Genomic DNA, 22136 nt, shown 5'->3' with positions numbered 1-22136 from the left:
TTTATTCATTTTATATGAATGATTATTATCACAGTCTTAAGGTTGCTTTATTACTTGATATCATACGAATGTCTTACAACTATACATCATTGCATTCAATTTGCTTAATTAAGTACGAAACAGAAAAAAAAATATACACAGTCTGTGATTAAATTAGCTATCATAATAACGTTTTCATTATTTCCCTTTTGTTATTTTGCTGTAATAATAGTGTAGGGCATTTGGTTGAAGCATTTGGTTCTTATTCATGACCTCGAAACTTGTTTGGGATTTTAAATGTTCATTTAAAAAATTCAAATATACTATGACGTCACGTCATAGTATATGTTCTACGTTGTGTTGCTATAGACAATAAACACCGACTGATGAAGACCGGTAACCGGTATATATATATATATTTGTTTTGCCTCGGCTCCGCCTCGTCTTCTATGGACTTTACCGACCCCACACAAATTTCTTTAAACAATCAGTAACGAACCTAATAAGTAATAATATAATATATAAATATAAATAAATATATATATATCCAAATCCACTTTATATATGCACAATATTGCGCCAAAAGCATATGAAATATAGGTGAGAGTCTATAGTAAGCACATTGATTGCCGTAATTACGCAGCACAGTTAAGGCTGTCAATAAATTCCATTCAGACAAAAAGTTCGGGAAATGTGCATTATGACATCACATAGAATTAATTTATTCTAATCTTTAATTGAAAACAACAAATGGTATTACTTACAAGTCATTGAAGGCTATCAAGCAGTTTTTAGCGAAGAAAAATAGATGTCATAGATTAACGGAAAACTATAAATGAATTTTTTGTTTACATTACTGTGGTTTCATTAATTTTCGTGGGGATCATATTTTCGTGGATTTTCTGAAAACCACAGTTTCAAGGATTCGTAACTTCGTGGCCAATGATCCTATCAATACAAAATGTTAGTTGAAATTGAACTTCAATGAACATTTAATTTCGTGGATCAACTTAACAACGAAATCCACGAAAATTGGTATTCAACGAATATTGATGAAACCACAGTATTATTATTAGAATGCTACCTATATAGTCTTATTTTCATTTTGTTATAAGTATGCATCGTAGAAAGAGGCAACCTTGGTTTTGTGTAAAACATCGTATATCTTAAAGCTGAGTACCTAAATAAATCATTTATTTGCAAGGGCATACACTTAAATTATCCTGACAAACTTTTACATGTGAATTTGAAATATGCTATGTAACTTAAAAACTTCTACGATCCTTGTAAAATCTTACAAATTAATTATTTTTTAATGAAATTGTGACCTTCAAAATTATTCAACATATGCATTATAAATTACGGTTTCTACTAACAAGTAATCTTATCTTACAAACTTCACAGCGTTTTTCAAAAGCTACGATATAACATCAAGTTATTTTATAATTCAATTGTGAATTTTGAAATGATTATGCCCTTGCAATATTGATTTTTTTAAATGACCTCAAATACATCTGCCTGTACCATGGGACTGCCATATCACGTGACCACTATGAACATAAAATAGTGTACTGTTATATATATATTTTAGAAATATATTGCATTTGAGTGACTGTTATTGATTTTAAAAAGGACATGCCAGTTGAACTAAAGTATACGTGTATACGTGTTTTCATCACAAATAATATGACTATATTTATTGGCCGTCTTAACGGTACTGCGTAGCACAAAAAAAAATAATATATGAAAAATGTATAGATAATTGGACAAAAAATATAGGAAGTGTCTCTACAAACTAGTAATAATGTAGTGTAAAGACAATTGATACGAAAAGGCATATAAGTATTTAATTTTTCTTCCACAAGTTTTCTCTGAATTTTCTTTAAGTTTCATCTTTGTACAATTTTTCGATACCTATTACAGAATAATCCTCAACTGTATGTTCGTTAGTATAAAAATGCATTGCTACAGGATCGTTAGTTTCTCTCCTTATCAGTGATAAATTAAAATAATGTCTTTGATATAAAGTCACCCTCGTTTCCCCAATATATACAACTTTGTTTCACTTTTTACAAAACACCCCATACACAACATTACGTGACTTGCAATCGATATGATTTTGAACTTGATACGTTTTGCCCTTAGAATCTTGAATTGGCCAGAACAAATAATATATTTACATACAACACATTTTTTGCACCACACGGCTCGCATAAGTGTTCTTTCTTAAAGAAGAGGTTATTATGTTTCTTATGGACCAATATGTCTCTCAAGCGTCTATAGGTGAAAATGTGATTAAGCGTGGCGATCGTTAACGCTGACAATACATGATTGATAATAATGTCTTTGACCTCTGATTAGTGGATATAAAGATAACCTATTTTTTGTGTTATTTTACTGTAAAATAACTGTGAAAAAGATTCTCTCATGGTGATCGAAATGTATCATTTAAATGTAGCATTAAGTTTCGGGACTCTTCTAGTGTTATCCAAGTCGACACGTTAAATTCGATAACTCAAGTCCGATAACTCAAATTTGTTAACCAACAAAAATTACACATCGTCGCCAATAAATGAAGTTTTCATATCTATCTACTGACGATTTACACAAAAGTAAGTGTGTTGTTCTCAACGACAGTTTACCGTGCATGCGAGATAGAAATCAAAGTCGTTGTGTTCACGTGCTTGAGTGAACACAGAACTAAATTTTGGGCGTGATCGTTTATCAAACAACAACATTTTTTGTATTCTTTTTTAAAGAAAAGATGCATGCGCTAAAATATACTAATATAATAAAAATAAAAAATATTGCGCTAATTTACTGGCACTTGCGTTTGCGCTAAAATACGTATGCGCCAAATTTACTCGTTTTACAGTATACACCATTTCAATTCGTTGGATAAAGCAAATATAAAATCACACACTATAGATATCCTCTATATATTCAACAACTAGATTTGCGTATATTCTTTGAAGAGATTGCTTACCGGTTTATCATAGAGATCACTGTAATATGACATGCCGCTATCCTAACTACGGACAAGATTGTCAGTAAGAGTTGTTATGTGGGGAAGTGCAATGCCATCATATCACTTGGTGTGTCTGGAAAAGTAAGGTTTATTGATATGTTACATGTAACTACTGAAGTAAGAGTTAAATACAAAATTATCTATCTATCTATCTATCTATCTATCTATCTATCTATCTATCTATCTATCTATCTATCTATCTATCTATCTATCTATCTATCTATCTATCTATCTATCTATCTATCTATCTATCTATCTATCTCTCTATCTATCTATCTTGTCTGTTTGTCTGTTCATCTGTCTGTCTTTTCGTTTATACGTTTGATGGCTTGCATCCATTGCACTGAATACTTACTAGTATAGATGCTTCAGATTCAGCGTAACCATGCCTGTTGACATAATGCCTTATAAGCTTTATAAATTCCCATTTACTACAAATGTCATTTACTCTTCAGAGGATGGTTAACATACAACAGGTAGGTATTTATATAATTTTAGATGTATAAAATACACCAGATCTGATATCAAATTTGTTTCGGTCATAATACAGAGCTAATATTTAATACTTGCAAGCAATTGTACTTATATAAACCGTTCAACATTGAACATAATGTAGTTTCAGGGGTAAAGATGAACTGTTTCTGCATTTAAACTATTAAGTATCAAACCAATAATGATCAGTCTTTGTATATTAGCAGCTGCTTTTATTGGTATCATTAGCGTTTATCTTAAATTGAACAAATCAACTTGTGCTCAATTGAAACTACATACAACACTACAGAAAAGACAATGTTCATGCAAGAACTGATAATTTAAGTTGATTATGTGGGCATTTACCATCGTTTCGTTAAATCGAAATAAATTTGCAACTATTATCATGAAACCATTTAATTATACACTAGCAAAATTAAAGTATATATATATATAAATCATGTGTACACAATTTAAAAAAACTTCTATCAACAGGAATAGAATGCATCAAAAGGCATATATATTACACTTTATTTCAATCAATTAGTATTATAGTCCCCAAATCCTCCCAAAATTGAAACTTACATTTAAATCATGCATGTACCTCTCTAAAGAAGTTAACATGCACTGCAAAAATGTCTATACTAATATTACTACTTAACACATAGCTGGACAATATCCAATCAGGTTACATGTGAAAACTATAAAGGCTTGAATAGTGAAACATTACCAAAATCACCAAATTACACCCAGAAAAAAAAGGAACGTAAGTGATGTTGGAAATGCATAGACGTTTGCGTCAAAAGCAGCCTTCACAAATGTTTATTGTCAATTTTATCACTTTCATCACATTTTAACATAAATAATCTCTCTCTCTCTCTCTCTCTCTCTCTCTCTCTCTCTCTCTCTCTCTCTCTGCAAATGTATTGCAGATATGGATTGGGACCTATACTGATATGGATTGGGTTTCTATACAATTCGCGCTACATAAATTTTGTAAAACCGAAAGTTGAAAGTTCTTTTTTTATATACGTCACAAGTCACGGGGTGTTGAGATCCTTAACTAGACAATATGATCTCGATAAGATTTTTTTTGTGTCCTTTAGTAAAGAGAATCTGACTTGGTTATATAAAGAAGGCGTTAATTTTGTGTTAAACGAAATAAAGATTCAAATTATTAAAAATCAATTTCATATAAAGCCCTTGCTTAATGATTTTGTTGAGGATAAAGATGGGGATTAAAATAAATTATACTCAATTCATGTCTTCTTATAGGTATAAAATATGTATAGGCGAATGGTATACTTATATTCGAGAAACATTCATATTTATTGATAAAAAAAAGTACAAATATAACAATCTTGCATTGTACATGTAATGATCTTTTATCTGAAATATTCCAAATAAAAACTTATTATGAAAGAATTACACAGATGCTTTGCTTTGCAAATGTTTACTTTTGAATCTTTGATGAATATCATGCAAAACATTCATCATAATACCCTTTACCACTCTAGCAATGTAATACATGTTAATAAATTATCTAAGTTGTCATTATGATCCAAATCAAACTTTTGACAGGACAAGCAGTGATAGAAGAGTTACTTTATACAGATATTATATATACATAGTTTAATGTTTTTGTACATGTAGGTGCATGATCACAAATGAATGTATAGGATAAATAGGTCATAATAGAATGGTAGGAATATTGCCTATGTCACAATAATATGAGCATAACTAAGAAAAATCTATTCGAGGAAATATGTACAACTATGTTTGAGGAAATTTCTTCCAACTTGTGACTTTCGATCATTTCCTTGTTTAAAAAAGGAGATGATGTGAACATTTAAGTTTACAAATATATATATAATTTTTATTTACTTGCAGTAACATAAAAGAAAACTTGTCATCGGATAAAACGTTTGAAAATTGGTAACATGGACATGTACATGTACCTCCGTACAAGTGTATTCAGGAGACTTACTTTCATATTTATTGTAGGCATTTTTATAACTTTTACGATTGCAGCGGAGTCGTGTGGCACGTAAGGCATTTTTAGTTCTTATTCAGATTATACGGTGTTTATATTTTAACAGCAATATTTGATAATGACTATTTATATTGATCATGTGCACAACGCATAAAAAATTATGCAATAAATATGATATAACATGTTTTCATTGATTTTTTTAAAGACCTCTGGACAGTGTGTTGTCGGTATTTCCAAATTGACAAGAAATCTAATACTTGCAGCAGTAAGTACGTAAAGAATTTTAAATCAAACCAGTACAACTGAAACTATAATTAAGTAACTTTGCTCGTATGAGTTCCGTAAACAGCTTCAGAGTGAAAAAAAGAAAATGTTCACTAGTATGAGAAGGTTTTGGTTCATTTCTGTACTCAATTTTTTGTTGTTACTATCTAATGAAACTGATTGGGTATTAAACGTAAGTAAAGACACTGATTCTATTCACAATACCAAACAAGTGTTAAAACGGCATTTTAAATTACATATTAATAACAAAAGAAGACTTTTTACCACTCGTATGCTACGAAATCGATCAGTCAAAAATGTTTGTATTTTTAAATACGAACCATCAATTAAATAAACTTCTATTAGACAGTAACATTTACTGTTAAGCAATTTGTAACTATTACTTCTTGTTTAAAATGCATCTGATGACGTTATGATAACTTACACATTGAAAGCTTCCTATAGGCGAGGAATTTTTATTTTCAATGTTTTGTTTAACTAATCTTATTGTTTTTTTTAACACAAATGACTACCTCATAATAGTAATACAAATATTCTAAATAAAAAATTATCCTCATGTAAAAATGATCTTGATGCTAAAAACAAAACCGAGAGATAATTCGTCTGTATCTAATCATATCCTTATCTTGCTGGCTTAGTAAAATTTCAATTTTATTAATTTAATCATCATATTACAATAGTACTATAATTCACAAATCAATTTATTTGTTGTAAAACTTTTTTTTTCGTCAGAACAGACTCTTATTTAAGCTGGATGTGAAATCTATTACATAAAATTAGTGTTTTTCAAACACATCACTTTATATTCATATGCTTAATTTCCTTTCGGCGTTTTATAGATTGTATACCAGGATATTTTGGAAGGGACTGTAATATTAGGTGTCGCTATCAAGGCTATGGGCAATATTGTGAGCTAGAATGTGTGTGAGATGAAAAGTATTGCAATCATATCAGTGGATGTGAACAATTAGGTAATCTATCTATCTATCTATCTATCTATCTATCTATCTATCTATCTATCTATCTATCTATCTATCTATCTATCTATCTATCTATCTATCTATCTATCTATCTATCTGACTATCCATCTATCCATCTAACCATCCATCCATCCATCTTTCATATTCATTCTAGGATCTGCATAAGCTCCATTATTCGAGATCACTGTCTTTCAAGCCCCCCCCCCCCCCCCCCCCCCCTCAGTATTTGTGTGATTCCATCAAATAAAAAAGCCATTGAAACATTGACCAGTAAATTGTGATCATGTATTAAGAAATAAAAAGAATATATATATACATGTATATATATATATATATATATATATATATATATATATATATATATATATATATATATATATATATATATATATATATATATATATATATATATATATATATATATACATTATCTTCCATGAAATGTAAGTGTAATTTGATTGCTTTTCTCTCTATAAAACTGTCTGAAAACATGAACGGTTTTATGTCTAGAACAATCTTAAAGAACAGGAATGTTGTTTTATTCAGATGTGACGGATGGTACGGTAACTGGAAACCAATCATATTTTACACAATACTCAATAAAGTATGAACCATATTCCAACAAATCTGTAGAAAAAGTTAAGACCTTAATCATAGACATTACATTGTATATAGTTTTATTCTACCATTGATTAATTTCTAACTCTATGATTGGCTGAAATCTAACATTATAGAATGGTTATCATCATTCCTGTCGTCCAATGCAATTTCGCGTTTTTGAAAGTGTTTCAATCAAAAAATTTGTTCACTTGATAACGCTCATATTTACATGTCTGTATCATATCATTATGTAACTGAATCTTAGAATAAAACCGTTGTTGCTGGGTTTTTTTTCGATCAATACGATGATTGATCATCCCTAGAAGTACAGTATCTTCCTCGCCCTTCGGGCTTGGTGTAATTTGTACTGCTCGAGTAGCTCAGTTATCGAATTAACCAATAAATACACCCCACCAATAATTATCAAATATCATTTCTAACATATTTTTTATTATATAAGTGGGTTTGAATAATATTGATTGATTTACATTGCACTAGCATAACTGACATGCAAGGTTATTTTTTCCTGTTGTTAGTTGCTATTAAAGTCGAAGAACTGAGGTACTACATGTAACCGTAATTGATCTTATCAATCAATCAGTGATATGTAATTACGCAGGGCGGGTAGTTTCTTAGCTCTATTAATATAATAATGCATATTTTTTTCAAATATGAATAGCCGATTTCCGGGATGCTCTGTTTTACCGTATTGGTTTATATTTTACGCACCGCAGTCACGTGACGATGCTGATTTGTTAGGCATATTGTCATAATTGTGGACAATTTGTTTAATGGCTAAACCAAATATTTCCAAGTACTGGTGTGTTGTCCCAGGTTGTACGTCAGACGGACGTAAAAAGCGGAACCTGGAAAAGTATCCTGCAATGGAGGGAGTCGATTTTTTCCCGTTTCCCACCCGCTTAAAGAACAATAAAATTAGAAAGCGGTGGATCTCTCAGGTACATTGTTTTTGCAAAAGCAAGCCAAGATACTTAATTTTTGACGTATACAAAATTCCAATCAGTTATGTTGCAAATCTTAATCAGAAAATTAATGTCGGTTATTCTAGATTTTAAGAATGTAAACATGACAGATTGTCAATCCGAATTTTCTCCATAAACCATTTATCTGAATACAAATATTTTACTGATTTACTAGATTAATAGAGAGAATTTTGAACCAAAAAGACATCACCGGGTGTGTTCTAATCATTTTGTTGATGGAAGACCTACTGAGTGTAACCCAATCCCAACATTGTTTCCAAGAAATAATTTCATGCGCCCTTTGAAGGAGAGACCACAGAATGCTGTAGAAAAAAGAAACATCACTTCTGCTCGACTTGATCAACTTCAGGATTATAATACAACTGAGACTGAACTTGTCAATGCACCACCAGTTGCAGCAGAAGTTATTGTAACTGCAGTTATGGAAGGTAAAATCAAAAATATATGTCTCGGATCTTTTGATACCCATGCAGTTGACCAGTTGCAGTAAAACTTTACTTATATATGTTTTGGAGTGTGACCAGTTCTCGCCGAGTACCATTCTCGCCAGTGCATTGTTACGTCATTTTATCAACACAAAATTATATACGAAAAATGAGGTACCGGTAACAATGCACTGGCAAGAAATGGTACTCGGCGAGAACTGGTCGCACACCATTATAGCTGATGTTTTACAATGCACATCTAACTCAGGTTTATGGTATTGTAATGTTTATCTCTTTCTTATTGTTAAAGGTGAAAACACAGTTTCTCATGTTCGATCCAGAAAATTGCAAGGAATAGCAGCAAAGTCCAGTAAGGCTACATTTATAAAATGTTGTAATGATAAATAATAATACTGCAATTATTTTATCTACGAAGGTTTTAAATTTAAACATAGATGCAACAGTATATACAAATCGCTCTTTTCACTAAATTTATATCATTGTAGGTGTTGTGAGTCATGATCATTCATACATGTCTGAAGAAAAAAGCTGGGAAAGACCTGAACCTGTTGACATGTCCACACAAACAGATCTCACAGGAGAGGGCATTTAACTCTTGCAGCGGCAAACCAGAGAGATGAAAGCAAAACTATCTGACAAAGAAGCATTGTTGCGAAACTGTTTTTTAGACAATGTCATCAAGTCCGATGTTTCAGTGAAACATTACACAGGGTTACCCAGTAAACCTATTTTGGATGGATTGTTTTCATCAATAGAAGCAGATAAATGCAAACTCAAATACTGGTCAGGAAAAAAATCTGTTGGTGATATGAAGTATGAAGAGGAAGGTAAAAAAAAGGACCCAAACGGAAGCTCAGTCCCTATGAGGAATTCATTTTGACTCTTGTTAGACTAAGACTTGGAATAGTAGGATGTGTTCTTGCAGATTTATTTGGTGTTTCAAAGACCCGGGTATCCCAAATTTTGACTACCTGGATATCATATATGCACGATGTTTTCAGTCCACGTATTAAATGGCAGTCTAGAGAAAAAAATATCAAATACATGCAAAAATCATTTAAGAAATCGTTTCCTAGGGCTTGTGCTATTATAGACTGCACAGAATTTTTTGTTCAGAGGCCAAAAACTCCTACTTGTCAGTCAGCAACCTACAGCTCTTACAAACATCATAACACTTTCAAGTGTTTAGTAAGCATTACCCCTTCAGGTGCATTTAACTATATTTCAGACTTGTGGTCTGGAAATGTATCAGATAGGTATATTACCGAGAATAGTTCCTTTTTAGATAATATAGAGCCATTCGATGAGGTTATGGCTGATCGTGGCTTTAACATTGGGGACCTTTTGACCTTGAGAAGAGCTACTCTAAACATTCCTCCCTTTACTCACAAGTGTCCTTGGGGTAAAGGAAAACGTTTGAATGCTAGCGAAGTAAGGAAAACTAGAAAAATAGCAAATTTAAGAATTCATGTAGAAAGGGCAATACAAAGACTAAAGTGTTTCAAACTACTCTCAAATATTATTCCATTGAAATTAAAACCTATTTGTAATCAAATGCTAAAAGTTGCTGCATTTTTCTGCAATATTGAGAAACCTCTTGTGAAAAATTAAATGTATCACCTGTGTATTAAGTGCATAATTATGATGCTTATAACTTATTGTAAGTTTTTGTATTTAGGTATTTGCATGTGCCTGGTCACTACTGGTTATCATGGTACATGTATTAATAATTTAGTCAAACAGCGATGTTGTTTATGTCTGATCTTGTATTACATTTTTATGTTTACTTTATCTATATTAAAAGCTGAAATTAAATAATGCGCTGTCTGCATTGGTCAGTGTTAAGAGAGTGGCACATTTTCTATTTCTTTAGAAGAGAAGTTTTAAGTATTGATTTTTCTTTAAAATTTTAAGAGTATTGTTTATTCATGATAAAAAGCTATTAAATTGTCATGCTGATTGGTTGTAATTTTTCACAGATTTGAATTGTGATAAATTTGAACATTTTTGTAAAAGTGCACAAGTATTAAAACAAAATTAGATAATAAAACAAAGTACAAGTTATTGTGTTTTAATATTTCATTTGTACTTCTTTTTAAGAGCAGGAATTACATATTTCTTGAAGAAGAAATTTGATTTTGATGCAATCATTTCAAATAAAGTATTGTAAAAAGAAATTCTGTTGACAGATATTTCTTTCTGTGTGTAAAAGAGAAAGTCACACCATTTTATTTTCTGTCACACACACCAAGCTGGGTCTGAATTTGGTAATACCAAGATGTGTTTGTTTTCAACTTAACATTGTTGTTGTCGTCCATATAAACAAAATAATTTTTGTCCCTTGTAGCAACTTCATCTGGAGATAAGTCTTTGTGTGTATATGTGCACTTAATCTCTAGAAGTCCATTCCCGCAACATTTGCATTGCACAAGTCCATCTGGCGAGGCACCCATGTATGGATATTGCTTGGACACATGTAATCCACTTTCAACAATATGGGCTTTTATGTGCTCTTTTTTATAATTTTCCTGGTTTAAAAGTCGAGCGATTGCTTCATGCTCTTTTCCATATTTAATTGCAGGAGTTGAAAGGGGCACAGAGCTGGAGTTCATGATTTTTTTTACAATATAATTATCTTCTTTGTTTGAATCTCTAAAGTGACACACAGAAAATGCAAGAGAGGCAGTGATTCTGCCTTCATGATATTTGAACCACTCAGTACAATTTCCTTGACCTTTTGTTAATATTTCAATTTTACTAATTAAATTTATATCACATTTGCTTTTCAAAATGGTAGGAAAATCTGTATTAACCTTCTCTCTTATAAATTCACTCATATAGTTTGTCATATTTGGTGGCTGCTCATCCTTTATTTCTTCATCACTGTCATCTGAGGGAGGTTCGAGAACATGAAGCAGTAAAGAATCCGATCCTTTACACAATCTGTACAAATGACATTCTACATCTCGCAAGGATTGTTCATGAACTTTAGAAGAGTGGAAAGCTGCAGAAGTAGGTGCAATGCACGGATTAGTTTTATTGTATCTAACATCAAGGTCATCAATTTTTGTGGGAACTGACACTTTTCTAGGTATGTCCCATATGCATGGGCGATCTGTTCCTACTTGTGTGTTCCTGTCCATATGGCGAGTGCAAAAATCAGCCAAGGAAAACAGTAAAGCTGTGCAGTGTTTACACGTTCCATCATCCCTAAAAATGATTAAATCTGAATTGTAAAGTGTGTATATTTGCTAATACATCTATACTGATTTAAAAAACAATGAAAAGTGCTCCTAGATAAAACATCACAATACATTTGGAAAATCTTTACACTATCAAGCATGTAGCAGGGCAGGTCTCCTTAAATTGTCATTAGTGCCCCCCCCCCACACACACTTTGAAAACAATGAGCAATACACGATACATGCCTGTAAATGTAGATCCTAAATGCACAAATCCAGAAAATTTTTCCAGGGGGGTAGGGGGTCCGACGGTTATTTGAGTTTGCCGGTTATGGGGGGGGGGGGGGGTCCAAGACATATTTTTGGTGAGTGTATAATGTAATTTTTAAAAAAATTAAAGAAAGAAAAGAATTTTGCAGGGGTGAGGGGTCTGGACCCCCCCCCCCCCCCCCCCCAGATCCGCGCATGTCTTATAAGTTTCCCACTAATTTTAAAAGCAAATTCAGTGTAAACATTACTAAATGAATATGTGTTGATGAATATTATGTTTTATTGACATAATTTTGTAATGCATTAAACTTTTTATTCAGTACTGTAGTGATAAACACTTACGCAACACATGCACATCCAGCAGAAATTACTTGGCCATCCTTTTTCTGCAATATCCATGTAATATACGGTTTCTCGCTTAAAGTTGTTTCCTTAACACATGTGGCCGAAACGTAATTATAATCTGAGTTTGGAATGTTGTACATCTGCACATTACTAATGTGTCCATCTTTGTACAGTTTATAGCCGTTGTCTTGTCTGTAATTCTTTAATCTGTTATCTGACCAGGCAGAACATCGCAGCAAATATATCAACACATCGCATATTTCCAGGCAAGGAAGTTCTTTAAGATTCTTTGTAAAGCGACTATTAATAGTCGTTATATCTGGGGCGACAATTTCTTCTCCATCAAGACTTCGTATGGTGCGCCGTTTCAAGTTCAGGACTTTGTAGTCGTCTTTCGCGACAATGATCGGTAACTGAAGTTCTAGTGCGACTTGAGCCAACCTGACTAACGTGAACTTTCTATATTCATTACAACTAATCCCCCTTTCTCTAAAAAAAAAATGCGTAATTCTGGGACGGTTTTTGCACCGATATGATGATGCTGATCTGCCATTTGTTATGCCTTACAAATGATCACGTGACAGCAACTTTTCTACCTCCGCAGTAAAGACGATAAAATCTCGGAAATCGGCTATTTTTAGGGATTTTCCGACAAGAATTCCGAGCTATTGTGTAATATTTAAATATAGAATTGACGCCATCAAACTCTACGATGCATTATATATCAATAATTGAATTCATTCTCAAATTCTATCTTATCAGTTTTTAAACAAACAAATTATATACAAATGGCATTTCACTTCTATTGACCACATGTGATAAGAGCAGGCAGTTTTTACTTTTAACTAAAAAAGGGGCGGAGTCAGTTTAACAATATTGCCAGCTGGTGCTCAAATAAGCTTTCAGTTTGCTATCATTGAAGATATACAGATAGTAAGGCAACCATTGCCTTACTAAAGTTCAAATAAAAATTCGCATAATGCATGTATGCTGCACAAAATGGTATTAGATGGATTAGAATTAAGGAAACGTATTGCTTTATGTTTGTTTTTTTTATTGAAAAGCGGCATGTACAGTAGCAATGCACTGTTTTATATTTACGAGTAAACGATTTACACATCCATACAAAAAAAATACATGATTGATACACAAATTAATTTCTCCATAACGAATAATAACTTTAGTGTAAATGAATTGAAGATAATGCCTTAACTATATGAAATTATTTACATACGAGTTGTCTGTTTATGTAATCCAGTTCCCTTACGTACGATTTGATTATGTGGTATAGAGGTAAACTTGTTACCTTGAAGGGAAAGATATACAAAATAGGCATAATTATTTATTTGCTACATATGCACGTACTTTTGTATTGCTGATATATTGCATTGCCAACCACACTTTACTATTTTACAAATATAAGATAATCTGAAACAATTAATATCCCTTGTATAAATGTTTTTCCATTAAACAATATAATTATACATTTTTAACACATCAAACGATTTTCTACAGCAAAAAAAAATAATTTAGAATGCATTTTCCATAAGTATCCGTGATATTTAGCGGATACTAGTAGTTAATACTTACAAGCATTTTTACTTATATAAACCGTTCAACATTGAAAAAATTGTAGTTTCGGGGGTGAGGATGAACTGTTTCTGCCTTTAAACCATTAAGTATCAAACCAATAATGACCAGTCTATGTATATTAGCAGCTGCTTTTATTGGTATCATTAGCGTTTATCTTAAATTGTACAAATTGACTTGTGCTCAATTGAAATACATACAACACTACAGAAAAGAAAATATTAATGCAAGAACTGATACTTCGATTGTTTAAGTTGATTATGTAGCCATCGTTTCGTTAAATTGAAGTAAATTTGCAATTATTATTATGAAACCATTTGAAATTAAAGTGTAGAAAATAATAAAACTTGAAGATTTGATTGCATGTATTTTTTGAAATTTATTATTTAAATTTGTTATAATTCATTCTATCAAAAGGAAGAGAAAGTATAAAAAGGCATATGTATTACACTTTAATTATTTCAATCAATTTGTATCATAGTCCCCAAATCCTCTCAAAAATTGAAACTTACATTAAAATCATACATGTAACTCTCTAAAGAAGTAAACATCCACTGCAAAAATATCTAAACTAATACTACTACCTAACACATAGCTGGACAATATCCAGTCTAGGTTACAGGTGAAAACTATAAAGGGTTGAGTAGTGAAACATTACCAAAATCACTAATCTGTCTCCCTTTAAACATAAATACACCAAAAAAAGGAACGTAAGTGATGTTGGAAATACATAGACGTTTGCGTCAAAAGCAGCCTTCACACATTTTTATTGTCAACTATATCACATTTTAACATAGATAATCAAAATGAATTTATCTCTCTCTCTGTCTCTCTCTGTCTCTCTGTCTCTGTCTCTCTCTCTCTCTCTCTCTCTCTCTCTCTCTCTCTCTCTCTCTCTCTCTCTCTCTCTCTCTCTCTCTCTCTTGTAAAACCGAAAGTTAAGAGAACCTGACTTGCTTGGTTATATAAAGAAGGCGTTAATTTTGTGTTAAACGAAGTTAAGATTCAAATTGTTAAAAATCAATTTCATATATAGCCGTAGCTTAATGATTTTGTTGAGAATAAGGATGGGGATTAAAATAAATTATACTCAATTCATGTCTTCTTATGCGGAAAAAATATGTATGGGCGAATGGTATACTTATATACGAAAAATGTTCATATCTATTGATAAAAAAGTACAAGTATAACAATCAGGCATTGTACATGTAATGATCTTTAATCTAAAATATTTCAAATAAAAAGTTATTATGAAAGAATGAAAAAATGGTTTGCTTTGCAAATGTTTGCTTTTGAATCTTTCATGAATATCATGCAAAACATTCATCCCAATACCCTTTACAACTCTAGAAATGTATCAATGTAAATAAATTATTTAAGTTGTCATTATGACCAAAATCAAACTTTTGACAGGACAAGCAGTGACAGAGGAGTTACTTTGTGCAGATATTACATATACATAATTAAAATTGTTTGTACATGTAGGTGCATGATCACAAATGAATGTATAGGATAAAGGAGTCATAATAGAATGGTAGGAATATTGCCTATGTCACAACAATATGAGCATAATTAAGAAAAAATGTATTCGAGGAAATATGTTCAACTATGATAAGCATTAAGGAAATTTCATTCAACTTGTAACTTTCGATCATTTCCTTGTTTAAAAAAAGAGATGATGTGAATATTTTAAGTTTACAAGTACATATAATTTTTATTTACATGCAGTATCATATATAAAAGAAAACTTGTCATCGGATAAAACTTTTGAAAATTGGTAACATGGACATGTACATGTACATACGTACAAGTGTATTCAGGAGACTTACTTTCATATTTATTGTAGACATTTTTATAACTTTTACCATTTCAGCAGAGTCGTGTGGCACGTAAGACATCTTTATTCATTTTTTAATTAAGATTATACGGTGTTTATATTTTAGCAACAATATGTAATATTGACTAGACATATAGCCCATGTGCACACAGCATACGAAATGTATGCAATAAATATGATATAAAATGTTATCATTGATTTTTGAAGACCTCCAATATGTTGTTGGTATTTCCAACACTTTTATATAAATATAATTTAACATGCTATCTTTGATTTTTTTAAGACCTCCAGTGTGTTGTCGGTATTTCCAATTTGACAAGAAATCTAATAGTTGCAGCGGTAAGTACTTAAAGAATGTTAGATCAAAACAGTACAACTGAAACTACAATTCAGGAATTTTACTTGTAAGAATACGCTAGAAACTTCAGCGTGAAAAAAATGTTCACTAGTATGAGACAGTTTTGGTTATTTTTTGTACTCAATTTCTTTGTTGTTATTTAATGAAAATGATTGGGTATTAAACGTAGGTTTAGACACTTATTCTATTCACAATACCAAACAAGTGCTAAAACAGCATTTAATATTACCATAATATCAAAAGAAGACCTTTGAACCACTCGTATGCTGCGAAATTGATCAGTCAAAAACTTTTGTATTTTTAAATACGAACCATCGATTAAATAAACTTCTATTAGACAGAAACATTTACTTTAGAGCTTTTTTAACTACTATTACTTATTGTTTAAAATGCTGATGACGTTATGATAACTTGCACACGAAAGGCCTTTTATAGAAGGGAAACTTTTTTTTTTTGAATTTTTTGTTAACTATTCCTTATTGTTGTAAAGGTAATGAAAAATATTTCTTTTTAAATTATCTACATATAAGAGTGAGCTTGATGCATTCATAAAACCGAGAGATTATGCGTCTGTAAAAGCTCAGTTTTATTAATTATCAGTTTTATTAATTATCATACATGTAATTCCCAAATCCATTGATTTGTTATGAAATTCCTTTTTTTTTTTGTCAGGACGGAACCTAATCAAAGTTGGATGTAAAATCTATTACATAAAATATAATGTTTTTCAACAAAATTACTTTATATTCATTTACTTAATTTCCTTTCGGTGTTTAATAGATTGTATACCGGGATATTTTGGAAAAGACTGTAATATTACGTGTCGCTATCCAAACTACGGGCAAAATTGCCAGCTAGAATGTATATGTGGTAAAAAGTTCTGCAATCATATCAGTGGATGTGAACAATTACGTAATGTATCTATCTATCTATCTATCTATCTATCTATCTATCTATCTATCTATCTATCTATCTATCTATCTATCTATCTATCTATCTTGTCTAATCTAATTTATGTATCATCTTGTTTTCTTGTATATTCCCATCCTTTCGTCTGTATGTATATATGAGCAACACCTTAAACCACCTGCAAATATATTAATTATATTCAACTTTTCATATTGATTCAGATGTTACAGAGGATAATGACGTTGAAGACCAGTCAATTTTTTCACGGAATCCAACAAATATAGCAACAGTGAATGAAGGTTAGCTTTATTCATTATGTGATCTGCATAAGCTCTATTTGTCGGGCAATCTAATTAAAATTAGACCTTTCATCTCGCTCTCTGTTATATATGGATACCGTTCGTGCACGAGCGGTATCCATATATAACAGAGAGCGAGATGAAAGGTCTAATTTTAATTAGATTGTTTGTCGAGATCACTGTTTTTCGAGACACCCCAATTTCTTAGTATTTGTGTGATTCCGACAAATAAAAAGCTATTAAAACACTGACCAGTAAATTGTGATCTTGTATTATATATATATATATATATATATATATATATATATATATATATATATATATATATATATATATATATATATATATATATATATATATATATATATATATATTATCTTCCATGAAATGTAAGACTAATATGATTGTTTTTTGTTTCCTCTATAAAACTGTCTGAGACAGTACAGTACAGTAACTGGAAACCAATCATATTTTACACAAAACTCAATAAAATATGAACCATTTTCCAACAAATCTGTAGAAAAAGGTAAGACATTTTCATAGACATTACGTTGTATATAGGTTTATTCTACCATTGATTAATTTTTAACTCTCTGATTGGCTGAAATCCAACATTATAGAAAAAAATCAGTTATATCCCTGCACGTGACCTACGAGGTGAATATAACAATTGATTTTTTCTACATTAAACTAAAATTGATTGGTCATTTTCAAAAGATCGGTTAACATCATTCTTGTCGTCCAATGAAATCTCGCGTTTTTTAAAGTGTTTCAATTTAAAGATTTGTTCACTTGATAACACTCAATTTCATAAGTCTGCATTATGTAACTTAATCATAGAATAAAACAATTGTTGCTGGGTTTTTTTTTTTATCAATACGATGATTAATCATCCCTAGAAGTACAGTATCCTCCTCGCCCTTCGTGCTTGGTATATTTTGTACTTCTCGAGTAGCTCAGTTATCGAATTGACCTTAATAAAAACACTCCAGCAATAATTGTTAAATATCATTTCTAACATATTGTTTTTTCATTATATATGTGGGTTTGAATAATATTGATTGATTAACATTTTGCTAACATAACTTACATGCAAGGTTTGTTTTTTCCTATTGTTAGTTGCTATTAAAATCGAAGCACTGAAGTACTACGTGTAACCATAGTTGATCTTATTAATCAATCAGCGATATGTAGTAGTTCCTTAGCTGTATTTATATAATAACGCACATTTTTATCAAATATGAATATTTGGGGATTTTCCGACAAGAATTCCAAGATATAGAGGAAAACCCTATATAAATCTTATTGTGTAATATTTAATAATAGATTTGACGCCATCAAACTCAATGATAATTGAAATCGTTCTCGAAAATTGTATCTAGTCAGTTTTTTAACAAACAAATAATAAAGAAGTCAAGTCTAGCTACGCCAGTACTGGTTCTATCGTATGCCCTTAATCTTTTTCGGCTGTTAAAATGGCGGCGCTTTTGTCATAAATGCTCTGGCGTAGGGATACATACGACAACAAAAATATCTCAGTTGTTCTTATCATTTAAAATCTGACAGTTTTCAAGGTATCTATAAATAAGTTCCCTTGAAAAACAATGCTTCTGAATACATTACATCGAATTTATCGATTATGTTAAGGTACTAAGTCTTGTCAGCGGTGATGGTTTTTCTATTAATGGGTTGTGCTTATTAGTCCCCTACCGGTTTTCACCGGAGGGGACTATAGCTTTCCTCTGCGTCCGTCAGTCCTGTCTGTCCGTCCGTCCGTCCGTCTGTCTGTCCGTCTGTCCGTCCGCCTCTCTGTCCCAATTCAGTTTTCCACACTTTTTTTCTTTATGCGTTTGAGGAATAATATGAAATTTGCTGAACAGCTTCAAAATGTCAAACTACAGATCAAGTTTACACTTTTGTAGCGTCTGGTTGACATATTTTCGATAAAATTAATTTTTTATATTCCAATTTTTTAATGTTCGGAGTCGATATTCTACATAACAGTGTATTGTTTTCACAATTTCCACAAACCGGTAGGGGACGTGTATTGCTTATGCAATACGCTCAGAATGCTTGTTTATATACACTGTTTCACATCCGTTTTCCCAGAGTAACTGCATAGAATAGTTGATTAAAATCAACTATTAAAAAAGACAATAAGTTGTTTATTTTGCCTTATTCATGTATAAGGCCTAAATTTAAAAATGTTTACCTTTATATTTTTTATTTTCAGATGTGCTATGGAATTGTTCATCTATTCGACCATACATAACTAGGCCATTTAGGAGCAGGACAATGTTAATTAGTCTCTGCTTATTGACATCTGCTTTCTTTGTCATCACTGCAATTTATTTCAGATTAAAGAAATAGGTGTACAATTTCTCTTTAGATGCAATGCTTTCAGCATCGCTAAAATAAATCATCAATGTTTGCACTAACATATTTGACACCTCCTTTTCTATCCAATCGTTTAATTGTTACACTTTACATACATGCAATATGTATGTACCTATCAATTTATCTATATAGTATACTAACCTTCTGCCATCAGTATATGAATAATTTACCTATGTGTTTCAATGCATAGTTTATCTTGTATAATATTCTGTTCTACATATTATATGTTGCAGTTGGTTTTAACATATGCTTTTAACAGTTACAGTTTTTTACATTTCTGTTCTACTTGAATTATTGGTATAAAGAAGATATGATGTAGAGCAATGTTTATATATTTTGATCAGGATATAATCATATTCTGATCAATAAAATTTTCAACATATTTGTGAGTTTGTTTGATGTGTAGGTAGGAGAATGGGGATGCATAAAGAATACTAACTACACTTATCTCATATGTTCACTGATAACATCGTTAAGATTCCTCTAATAAGGCTTTGAATAAGAACACAATTGTCAGGTAGACAAAATTTGAAAATATATTACTTGTACCCATATTTGTGAACAGTCTTTTTAAATGTTGGAAAACGACATGCTAGTCACTAGCCGACAAAAATAGAAAGATTTATTAAAATGACTTGCAAGAACTGGTATATTGCATTGCATTTAGTGGTGTGAAAATCTTTTTTTTTATTATTGATTGTTCATGACAAAATTCAAAAGTGATTTTTATAATTTGTATATCTATGTGAAATAATCACTGAGGATTTAGGGTTCTTAACAAAAAAGCAGTAAGAAGAAACCCCAACAACAATTTGTTTGCAATGTTAATGTACAATTTTTAAGACATAAATTTTCTTGAAAATAAATAAATATAATATAATTATAAATATAAACATGCAATTTATTTTTAGTCTTCAAAGGAAAACCATAGCTATAAAATGTTATTTATCAAAGTGCAATCACATCTGAAGCATATTGTCATGACTCCTGTTAGCTTGTTGCAAAATATGAATAAAATAAAGAGTAAATTGTAACTATATTTGGCAATTATAACACTTCAAACATGGTTTCACTAAGGAAAAGATGTGATATCATTATCAATCTAATCCGGGATCTCAATAATACGGATTTATTCTTTAATGCCTAAAGGGCAAGTTGCCCTTATATATATATATATATATATATATATATATATATATATATATATATATATATATATATATATATATATATATATATATATATATATATATTGCTATTCATAGTCAAGTTTTTGCTGTATATGCCTCTTTTGATATCGTGGTAGGTTAAAGTAGCAGTTTTTATGTTTTACTGTTTAATGAGACTGTGCTGTATATTTTTTTGTTAACATGTGTGACTATTTCATATTGTAGACTTGTTTCTATCTCTAGTAAAGGTATTTCTAACATAACCTGTTTAAACTATTTTTATTGCAAAAACATATCAAAGATGACATATCGAAAACATTGAAGATATAAATACACAGAGGATGGTATAATGTTTTAATAGTTGATCAAACATAATTTCACACTGATTTTATATTGTAGCTATAAGTTATTCACATCCATCTTTCTATGCATTTTAAATGAACAAAAAAATTGTTTATAACAGAAACGACATAAAAAGGTATCGCCTTATTTCGCCCCATATCAATATTCGCCCTCTGACGTCGAAGCAGATATGTTTGTAATATTGTATCACGACTTTGACATCGCTATAAATGAAATTCATAATATTTTGGCAAATCAAAAATCAAATGTTCACTAATATTTCTTAATTTTGCTTTCTTTATAATCAATGTATAACATGGGAATAAAATAAATCTCTGGGGACGAAAACAAAAGAATTCCCTTTTTTAAACATTACCATGATGCATTTTGGTTTGTTTTTTTGTGTTTTCAATACAAAAATATTTCATTCACTTTGAATATTTCTAACTTTGAAAGGAGGCCGATTCTGCTAATGATAATAGGCGAAATTCTATAACTTTCTAAAGTAATTACTTTTTATGGCAAGCTATGTGATACTAAAATAGCCAAAAAAAAAATCGGACCATGCAGCTTTAAGGGTTACAAATCGTTGTTATGTAAGATATACATCGTTTGGAATGATTTATTAAAAACATTCGTTAACATTTGTTGA

At 31.0% G+C, this 22136-nt stretch overlaps 1 protein-coding gene and 2 pseudogenes across 1 annotated transcript; 2 read left to right on the top strand and 1 right to left on the bottom strand.

Moving 5' to 3' along the window:
- The first annotated feature begins 8019 nt into the window (after positions 1-8019).
- LOC128182820 (THAP domain-containing protein 11-like) lies at positions 8020-9847 on the top strand (annotated as a pseudogene).
- Positions 9848-11014: 1167 nt separating this feature from the next.
- On the bottom strand, positions 11015-12867 carry LOC128185277 (uncharacterized). Its single transcript, XM_052854911.1, has 2 exons — positions 12581-12867; positions 11015-11996 (listed from the first exon to the last, which is right to left on the bottom strand). The coding sequence occupies exons 1-2, from the start codon at positions 12721-12723 to the stop codon at positions 11015-11017; spliced, it is 1125 nt and encodes a 374-aa protein (XP_052710871.1). The 5' UTR covers positions 12724-12867.
- A 3046-nt stretch (positions 12868-15913) lies between these two features.
- Positions 15914-20180, top strand: LOC128183099 (uncharacterized; annotated as a pseudogene).
- The last annotated feature ends 1956 nt before the right edge of the window (positions 20181-22136 follow it).

The sequence above is a fragment of the Crassostrea angulata genome, chromosome 5 (assembly GCF_025612915.1).
Source record: "Crassostrea angulata isolate pt1a10 chromosome 5, ASM2561291v2, whole genome shotgun sequence".
Lineage (NCBI taxonomy): Eukaryota > Metazoa > Mollusca > Bivalvia > Ostreida > Ostreidae > Magallana > Magallana angulata.
Note: the sequence above shows the minus strand (reverse complement) of the source record. Positions and strands in the feature narration are given on the sequence as shown.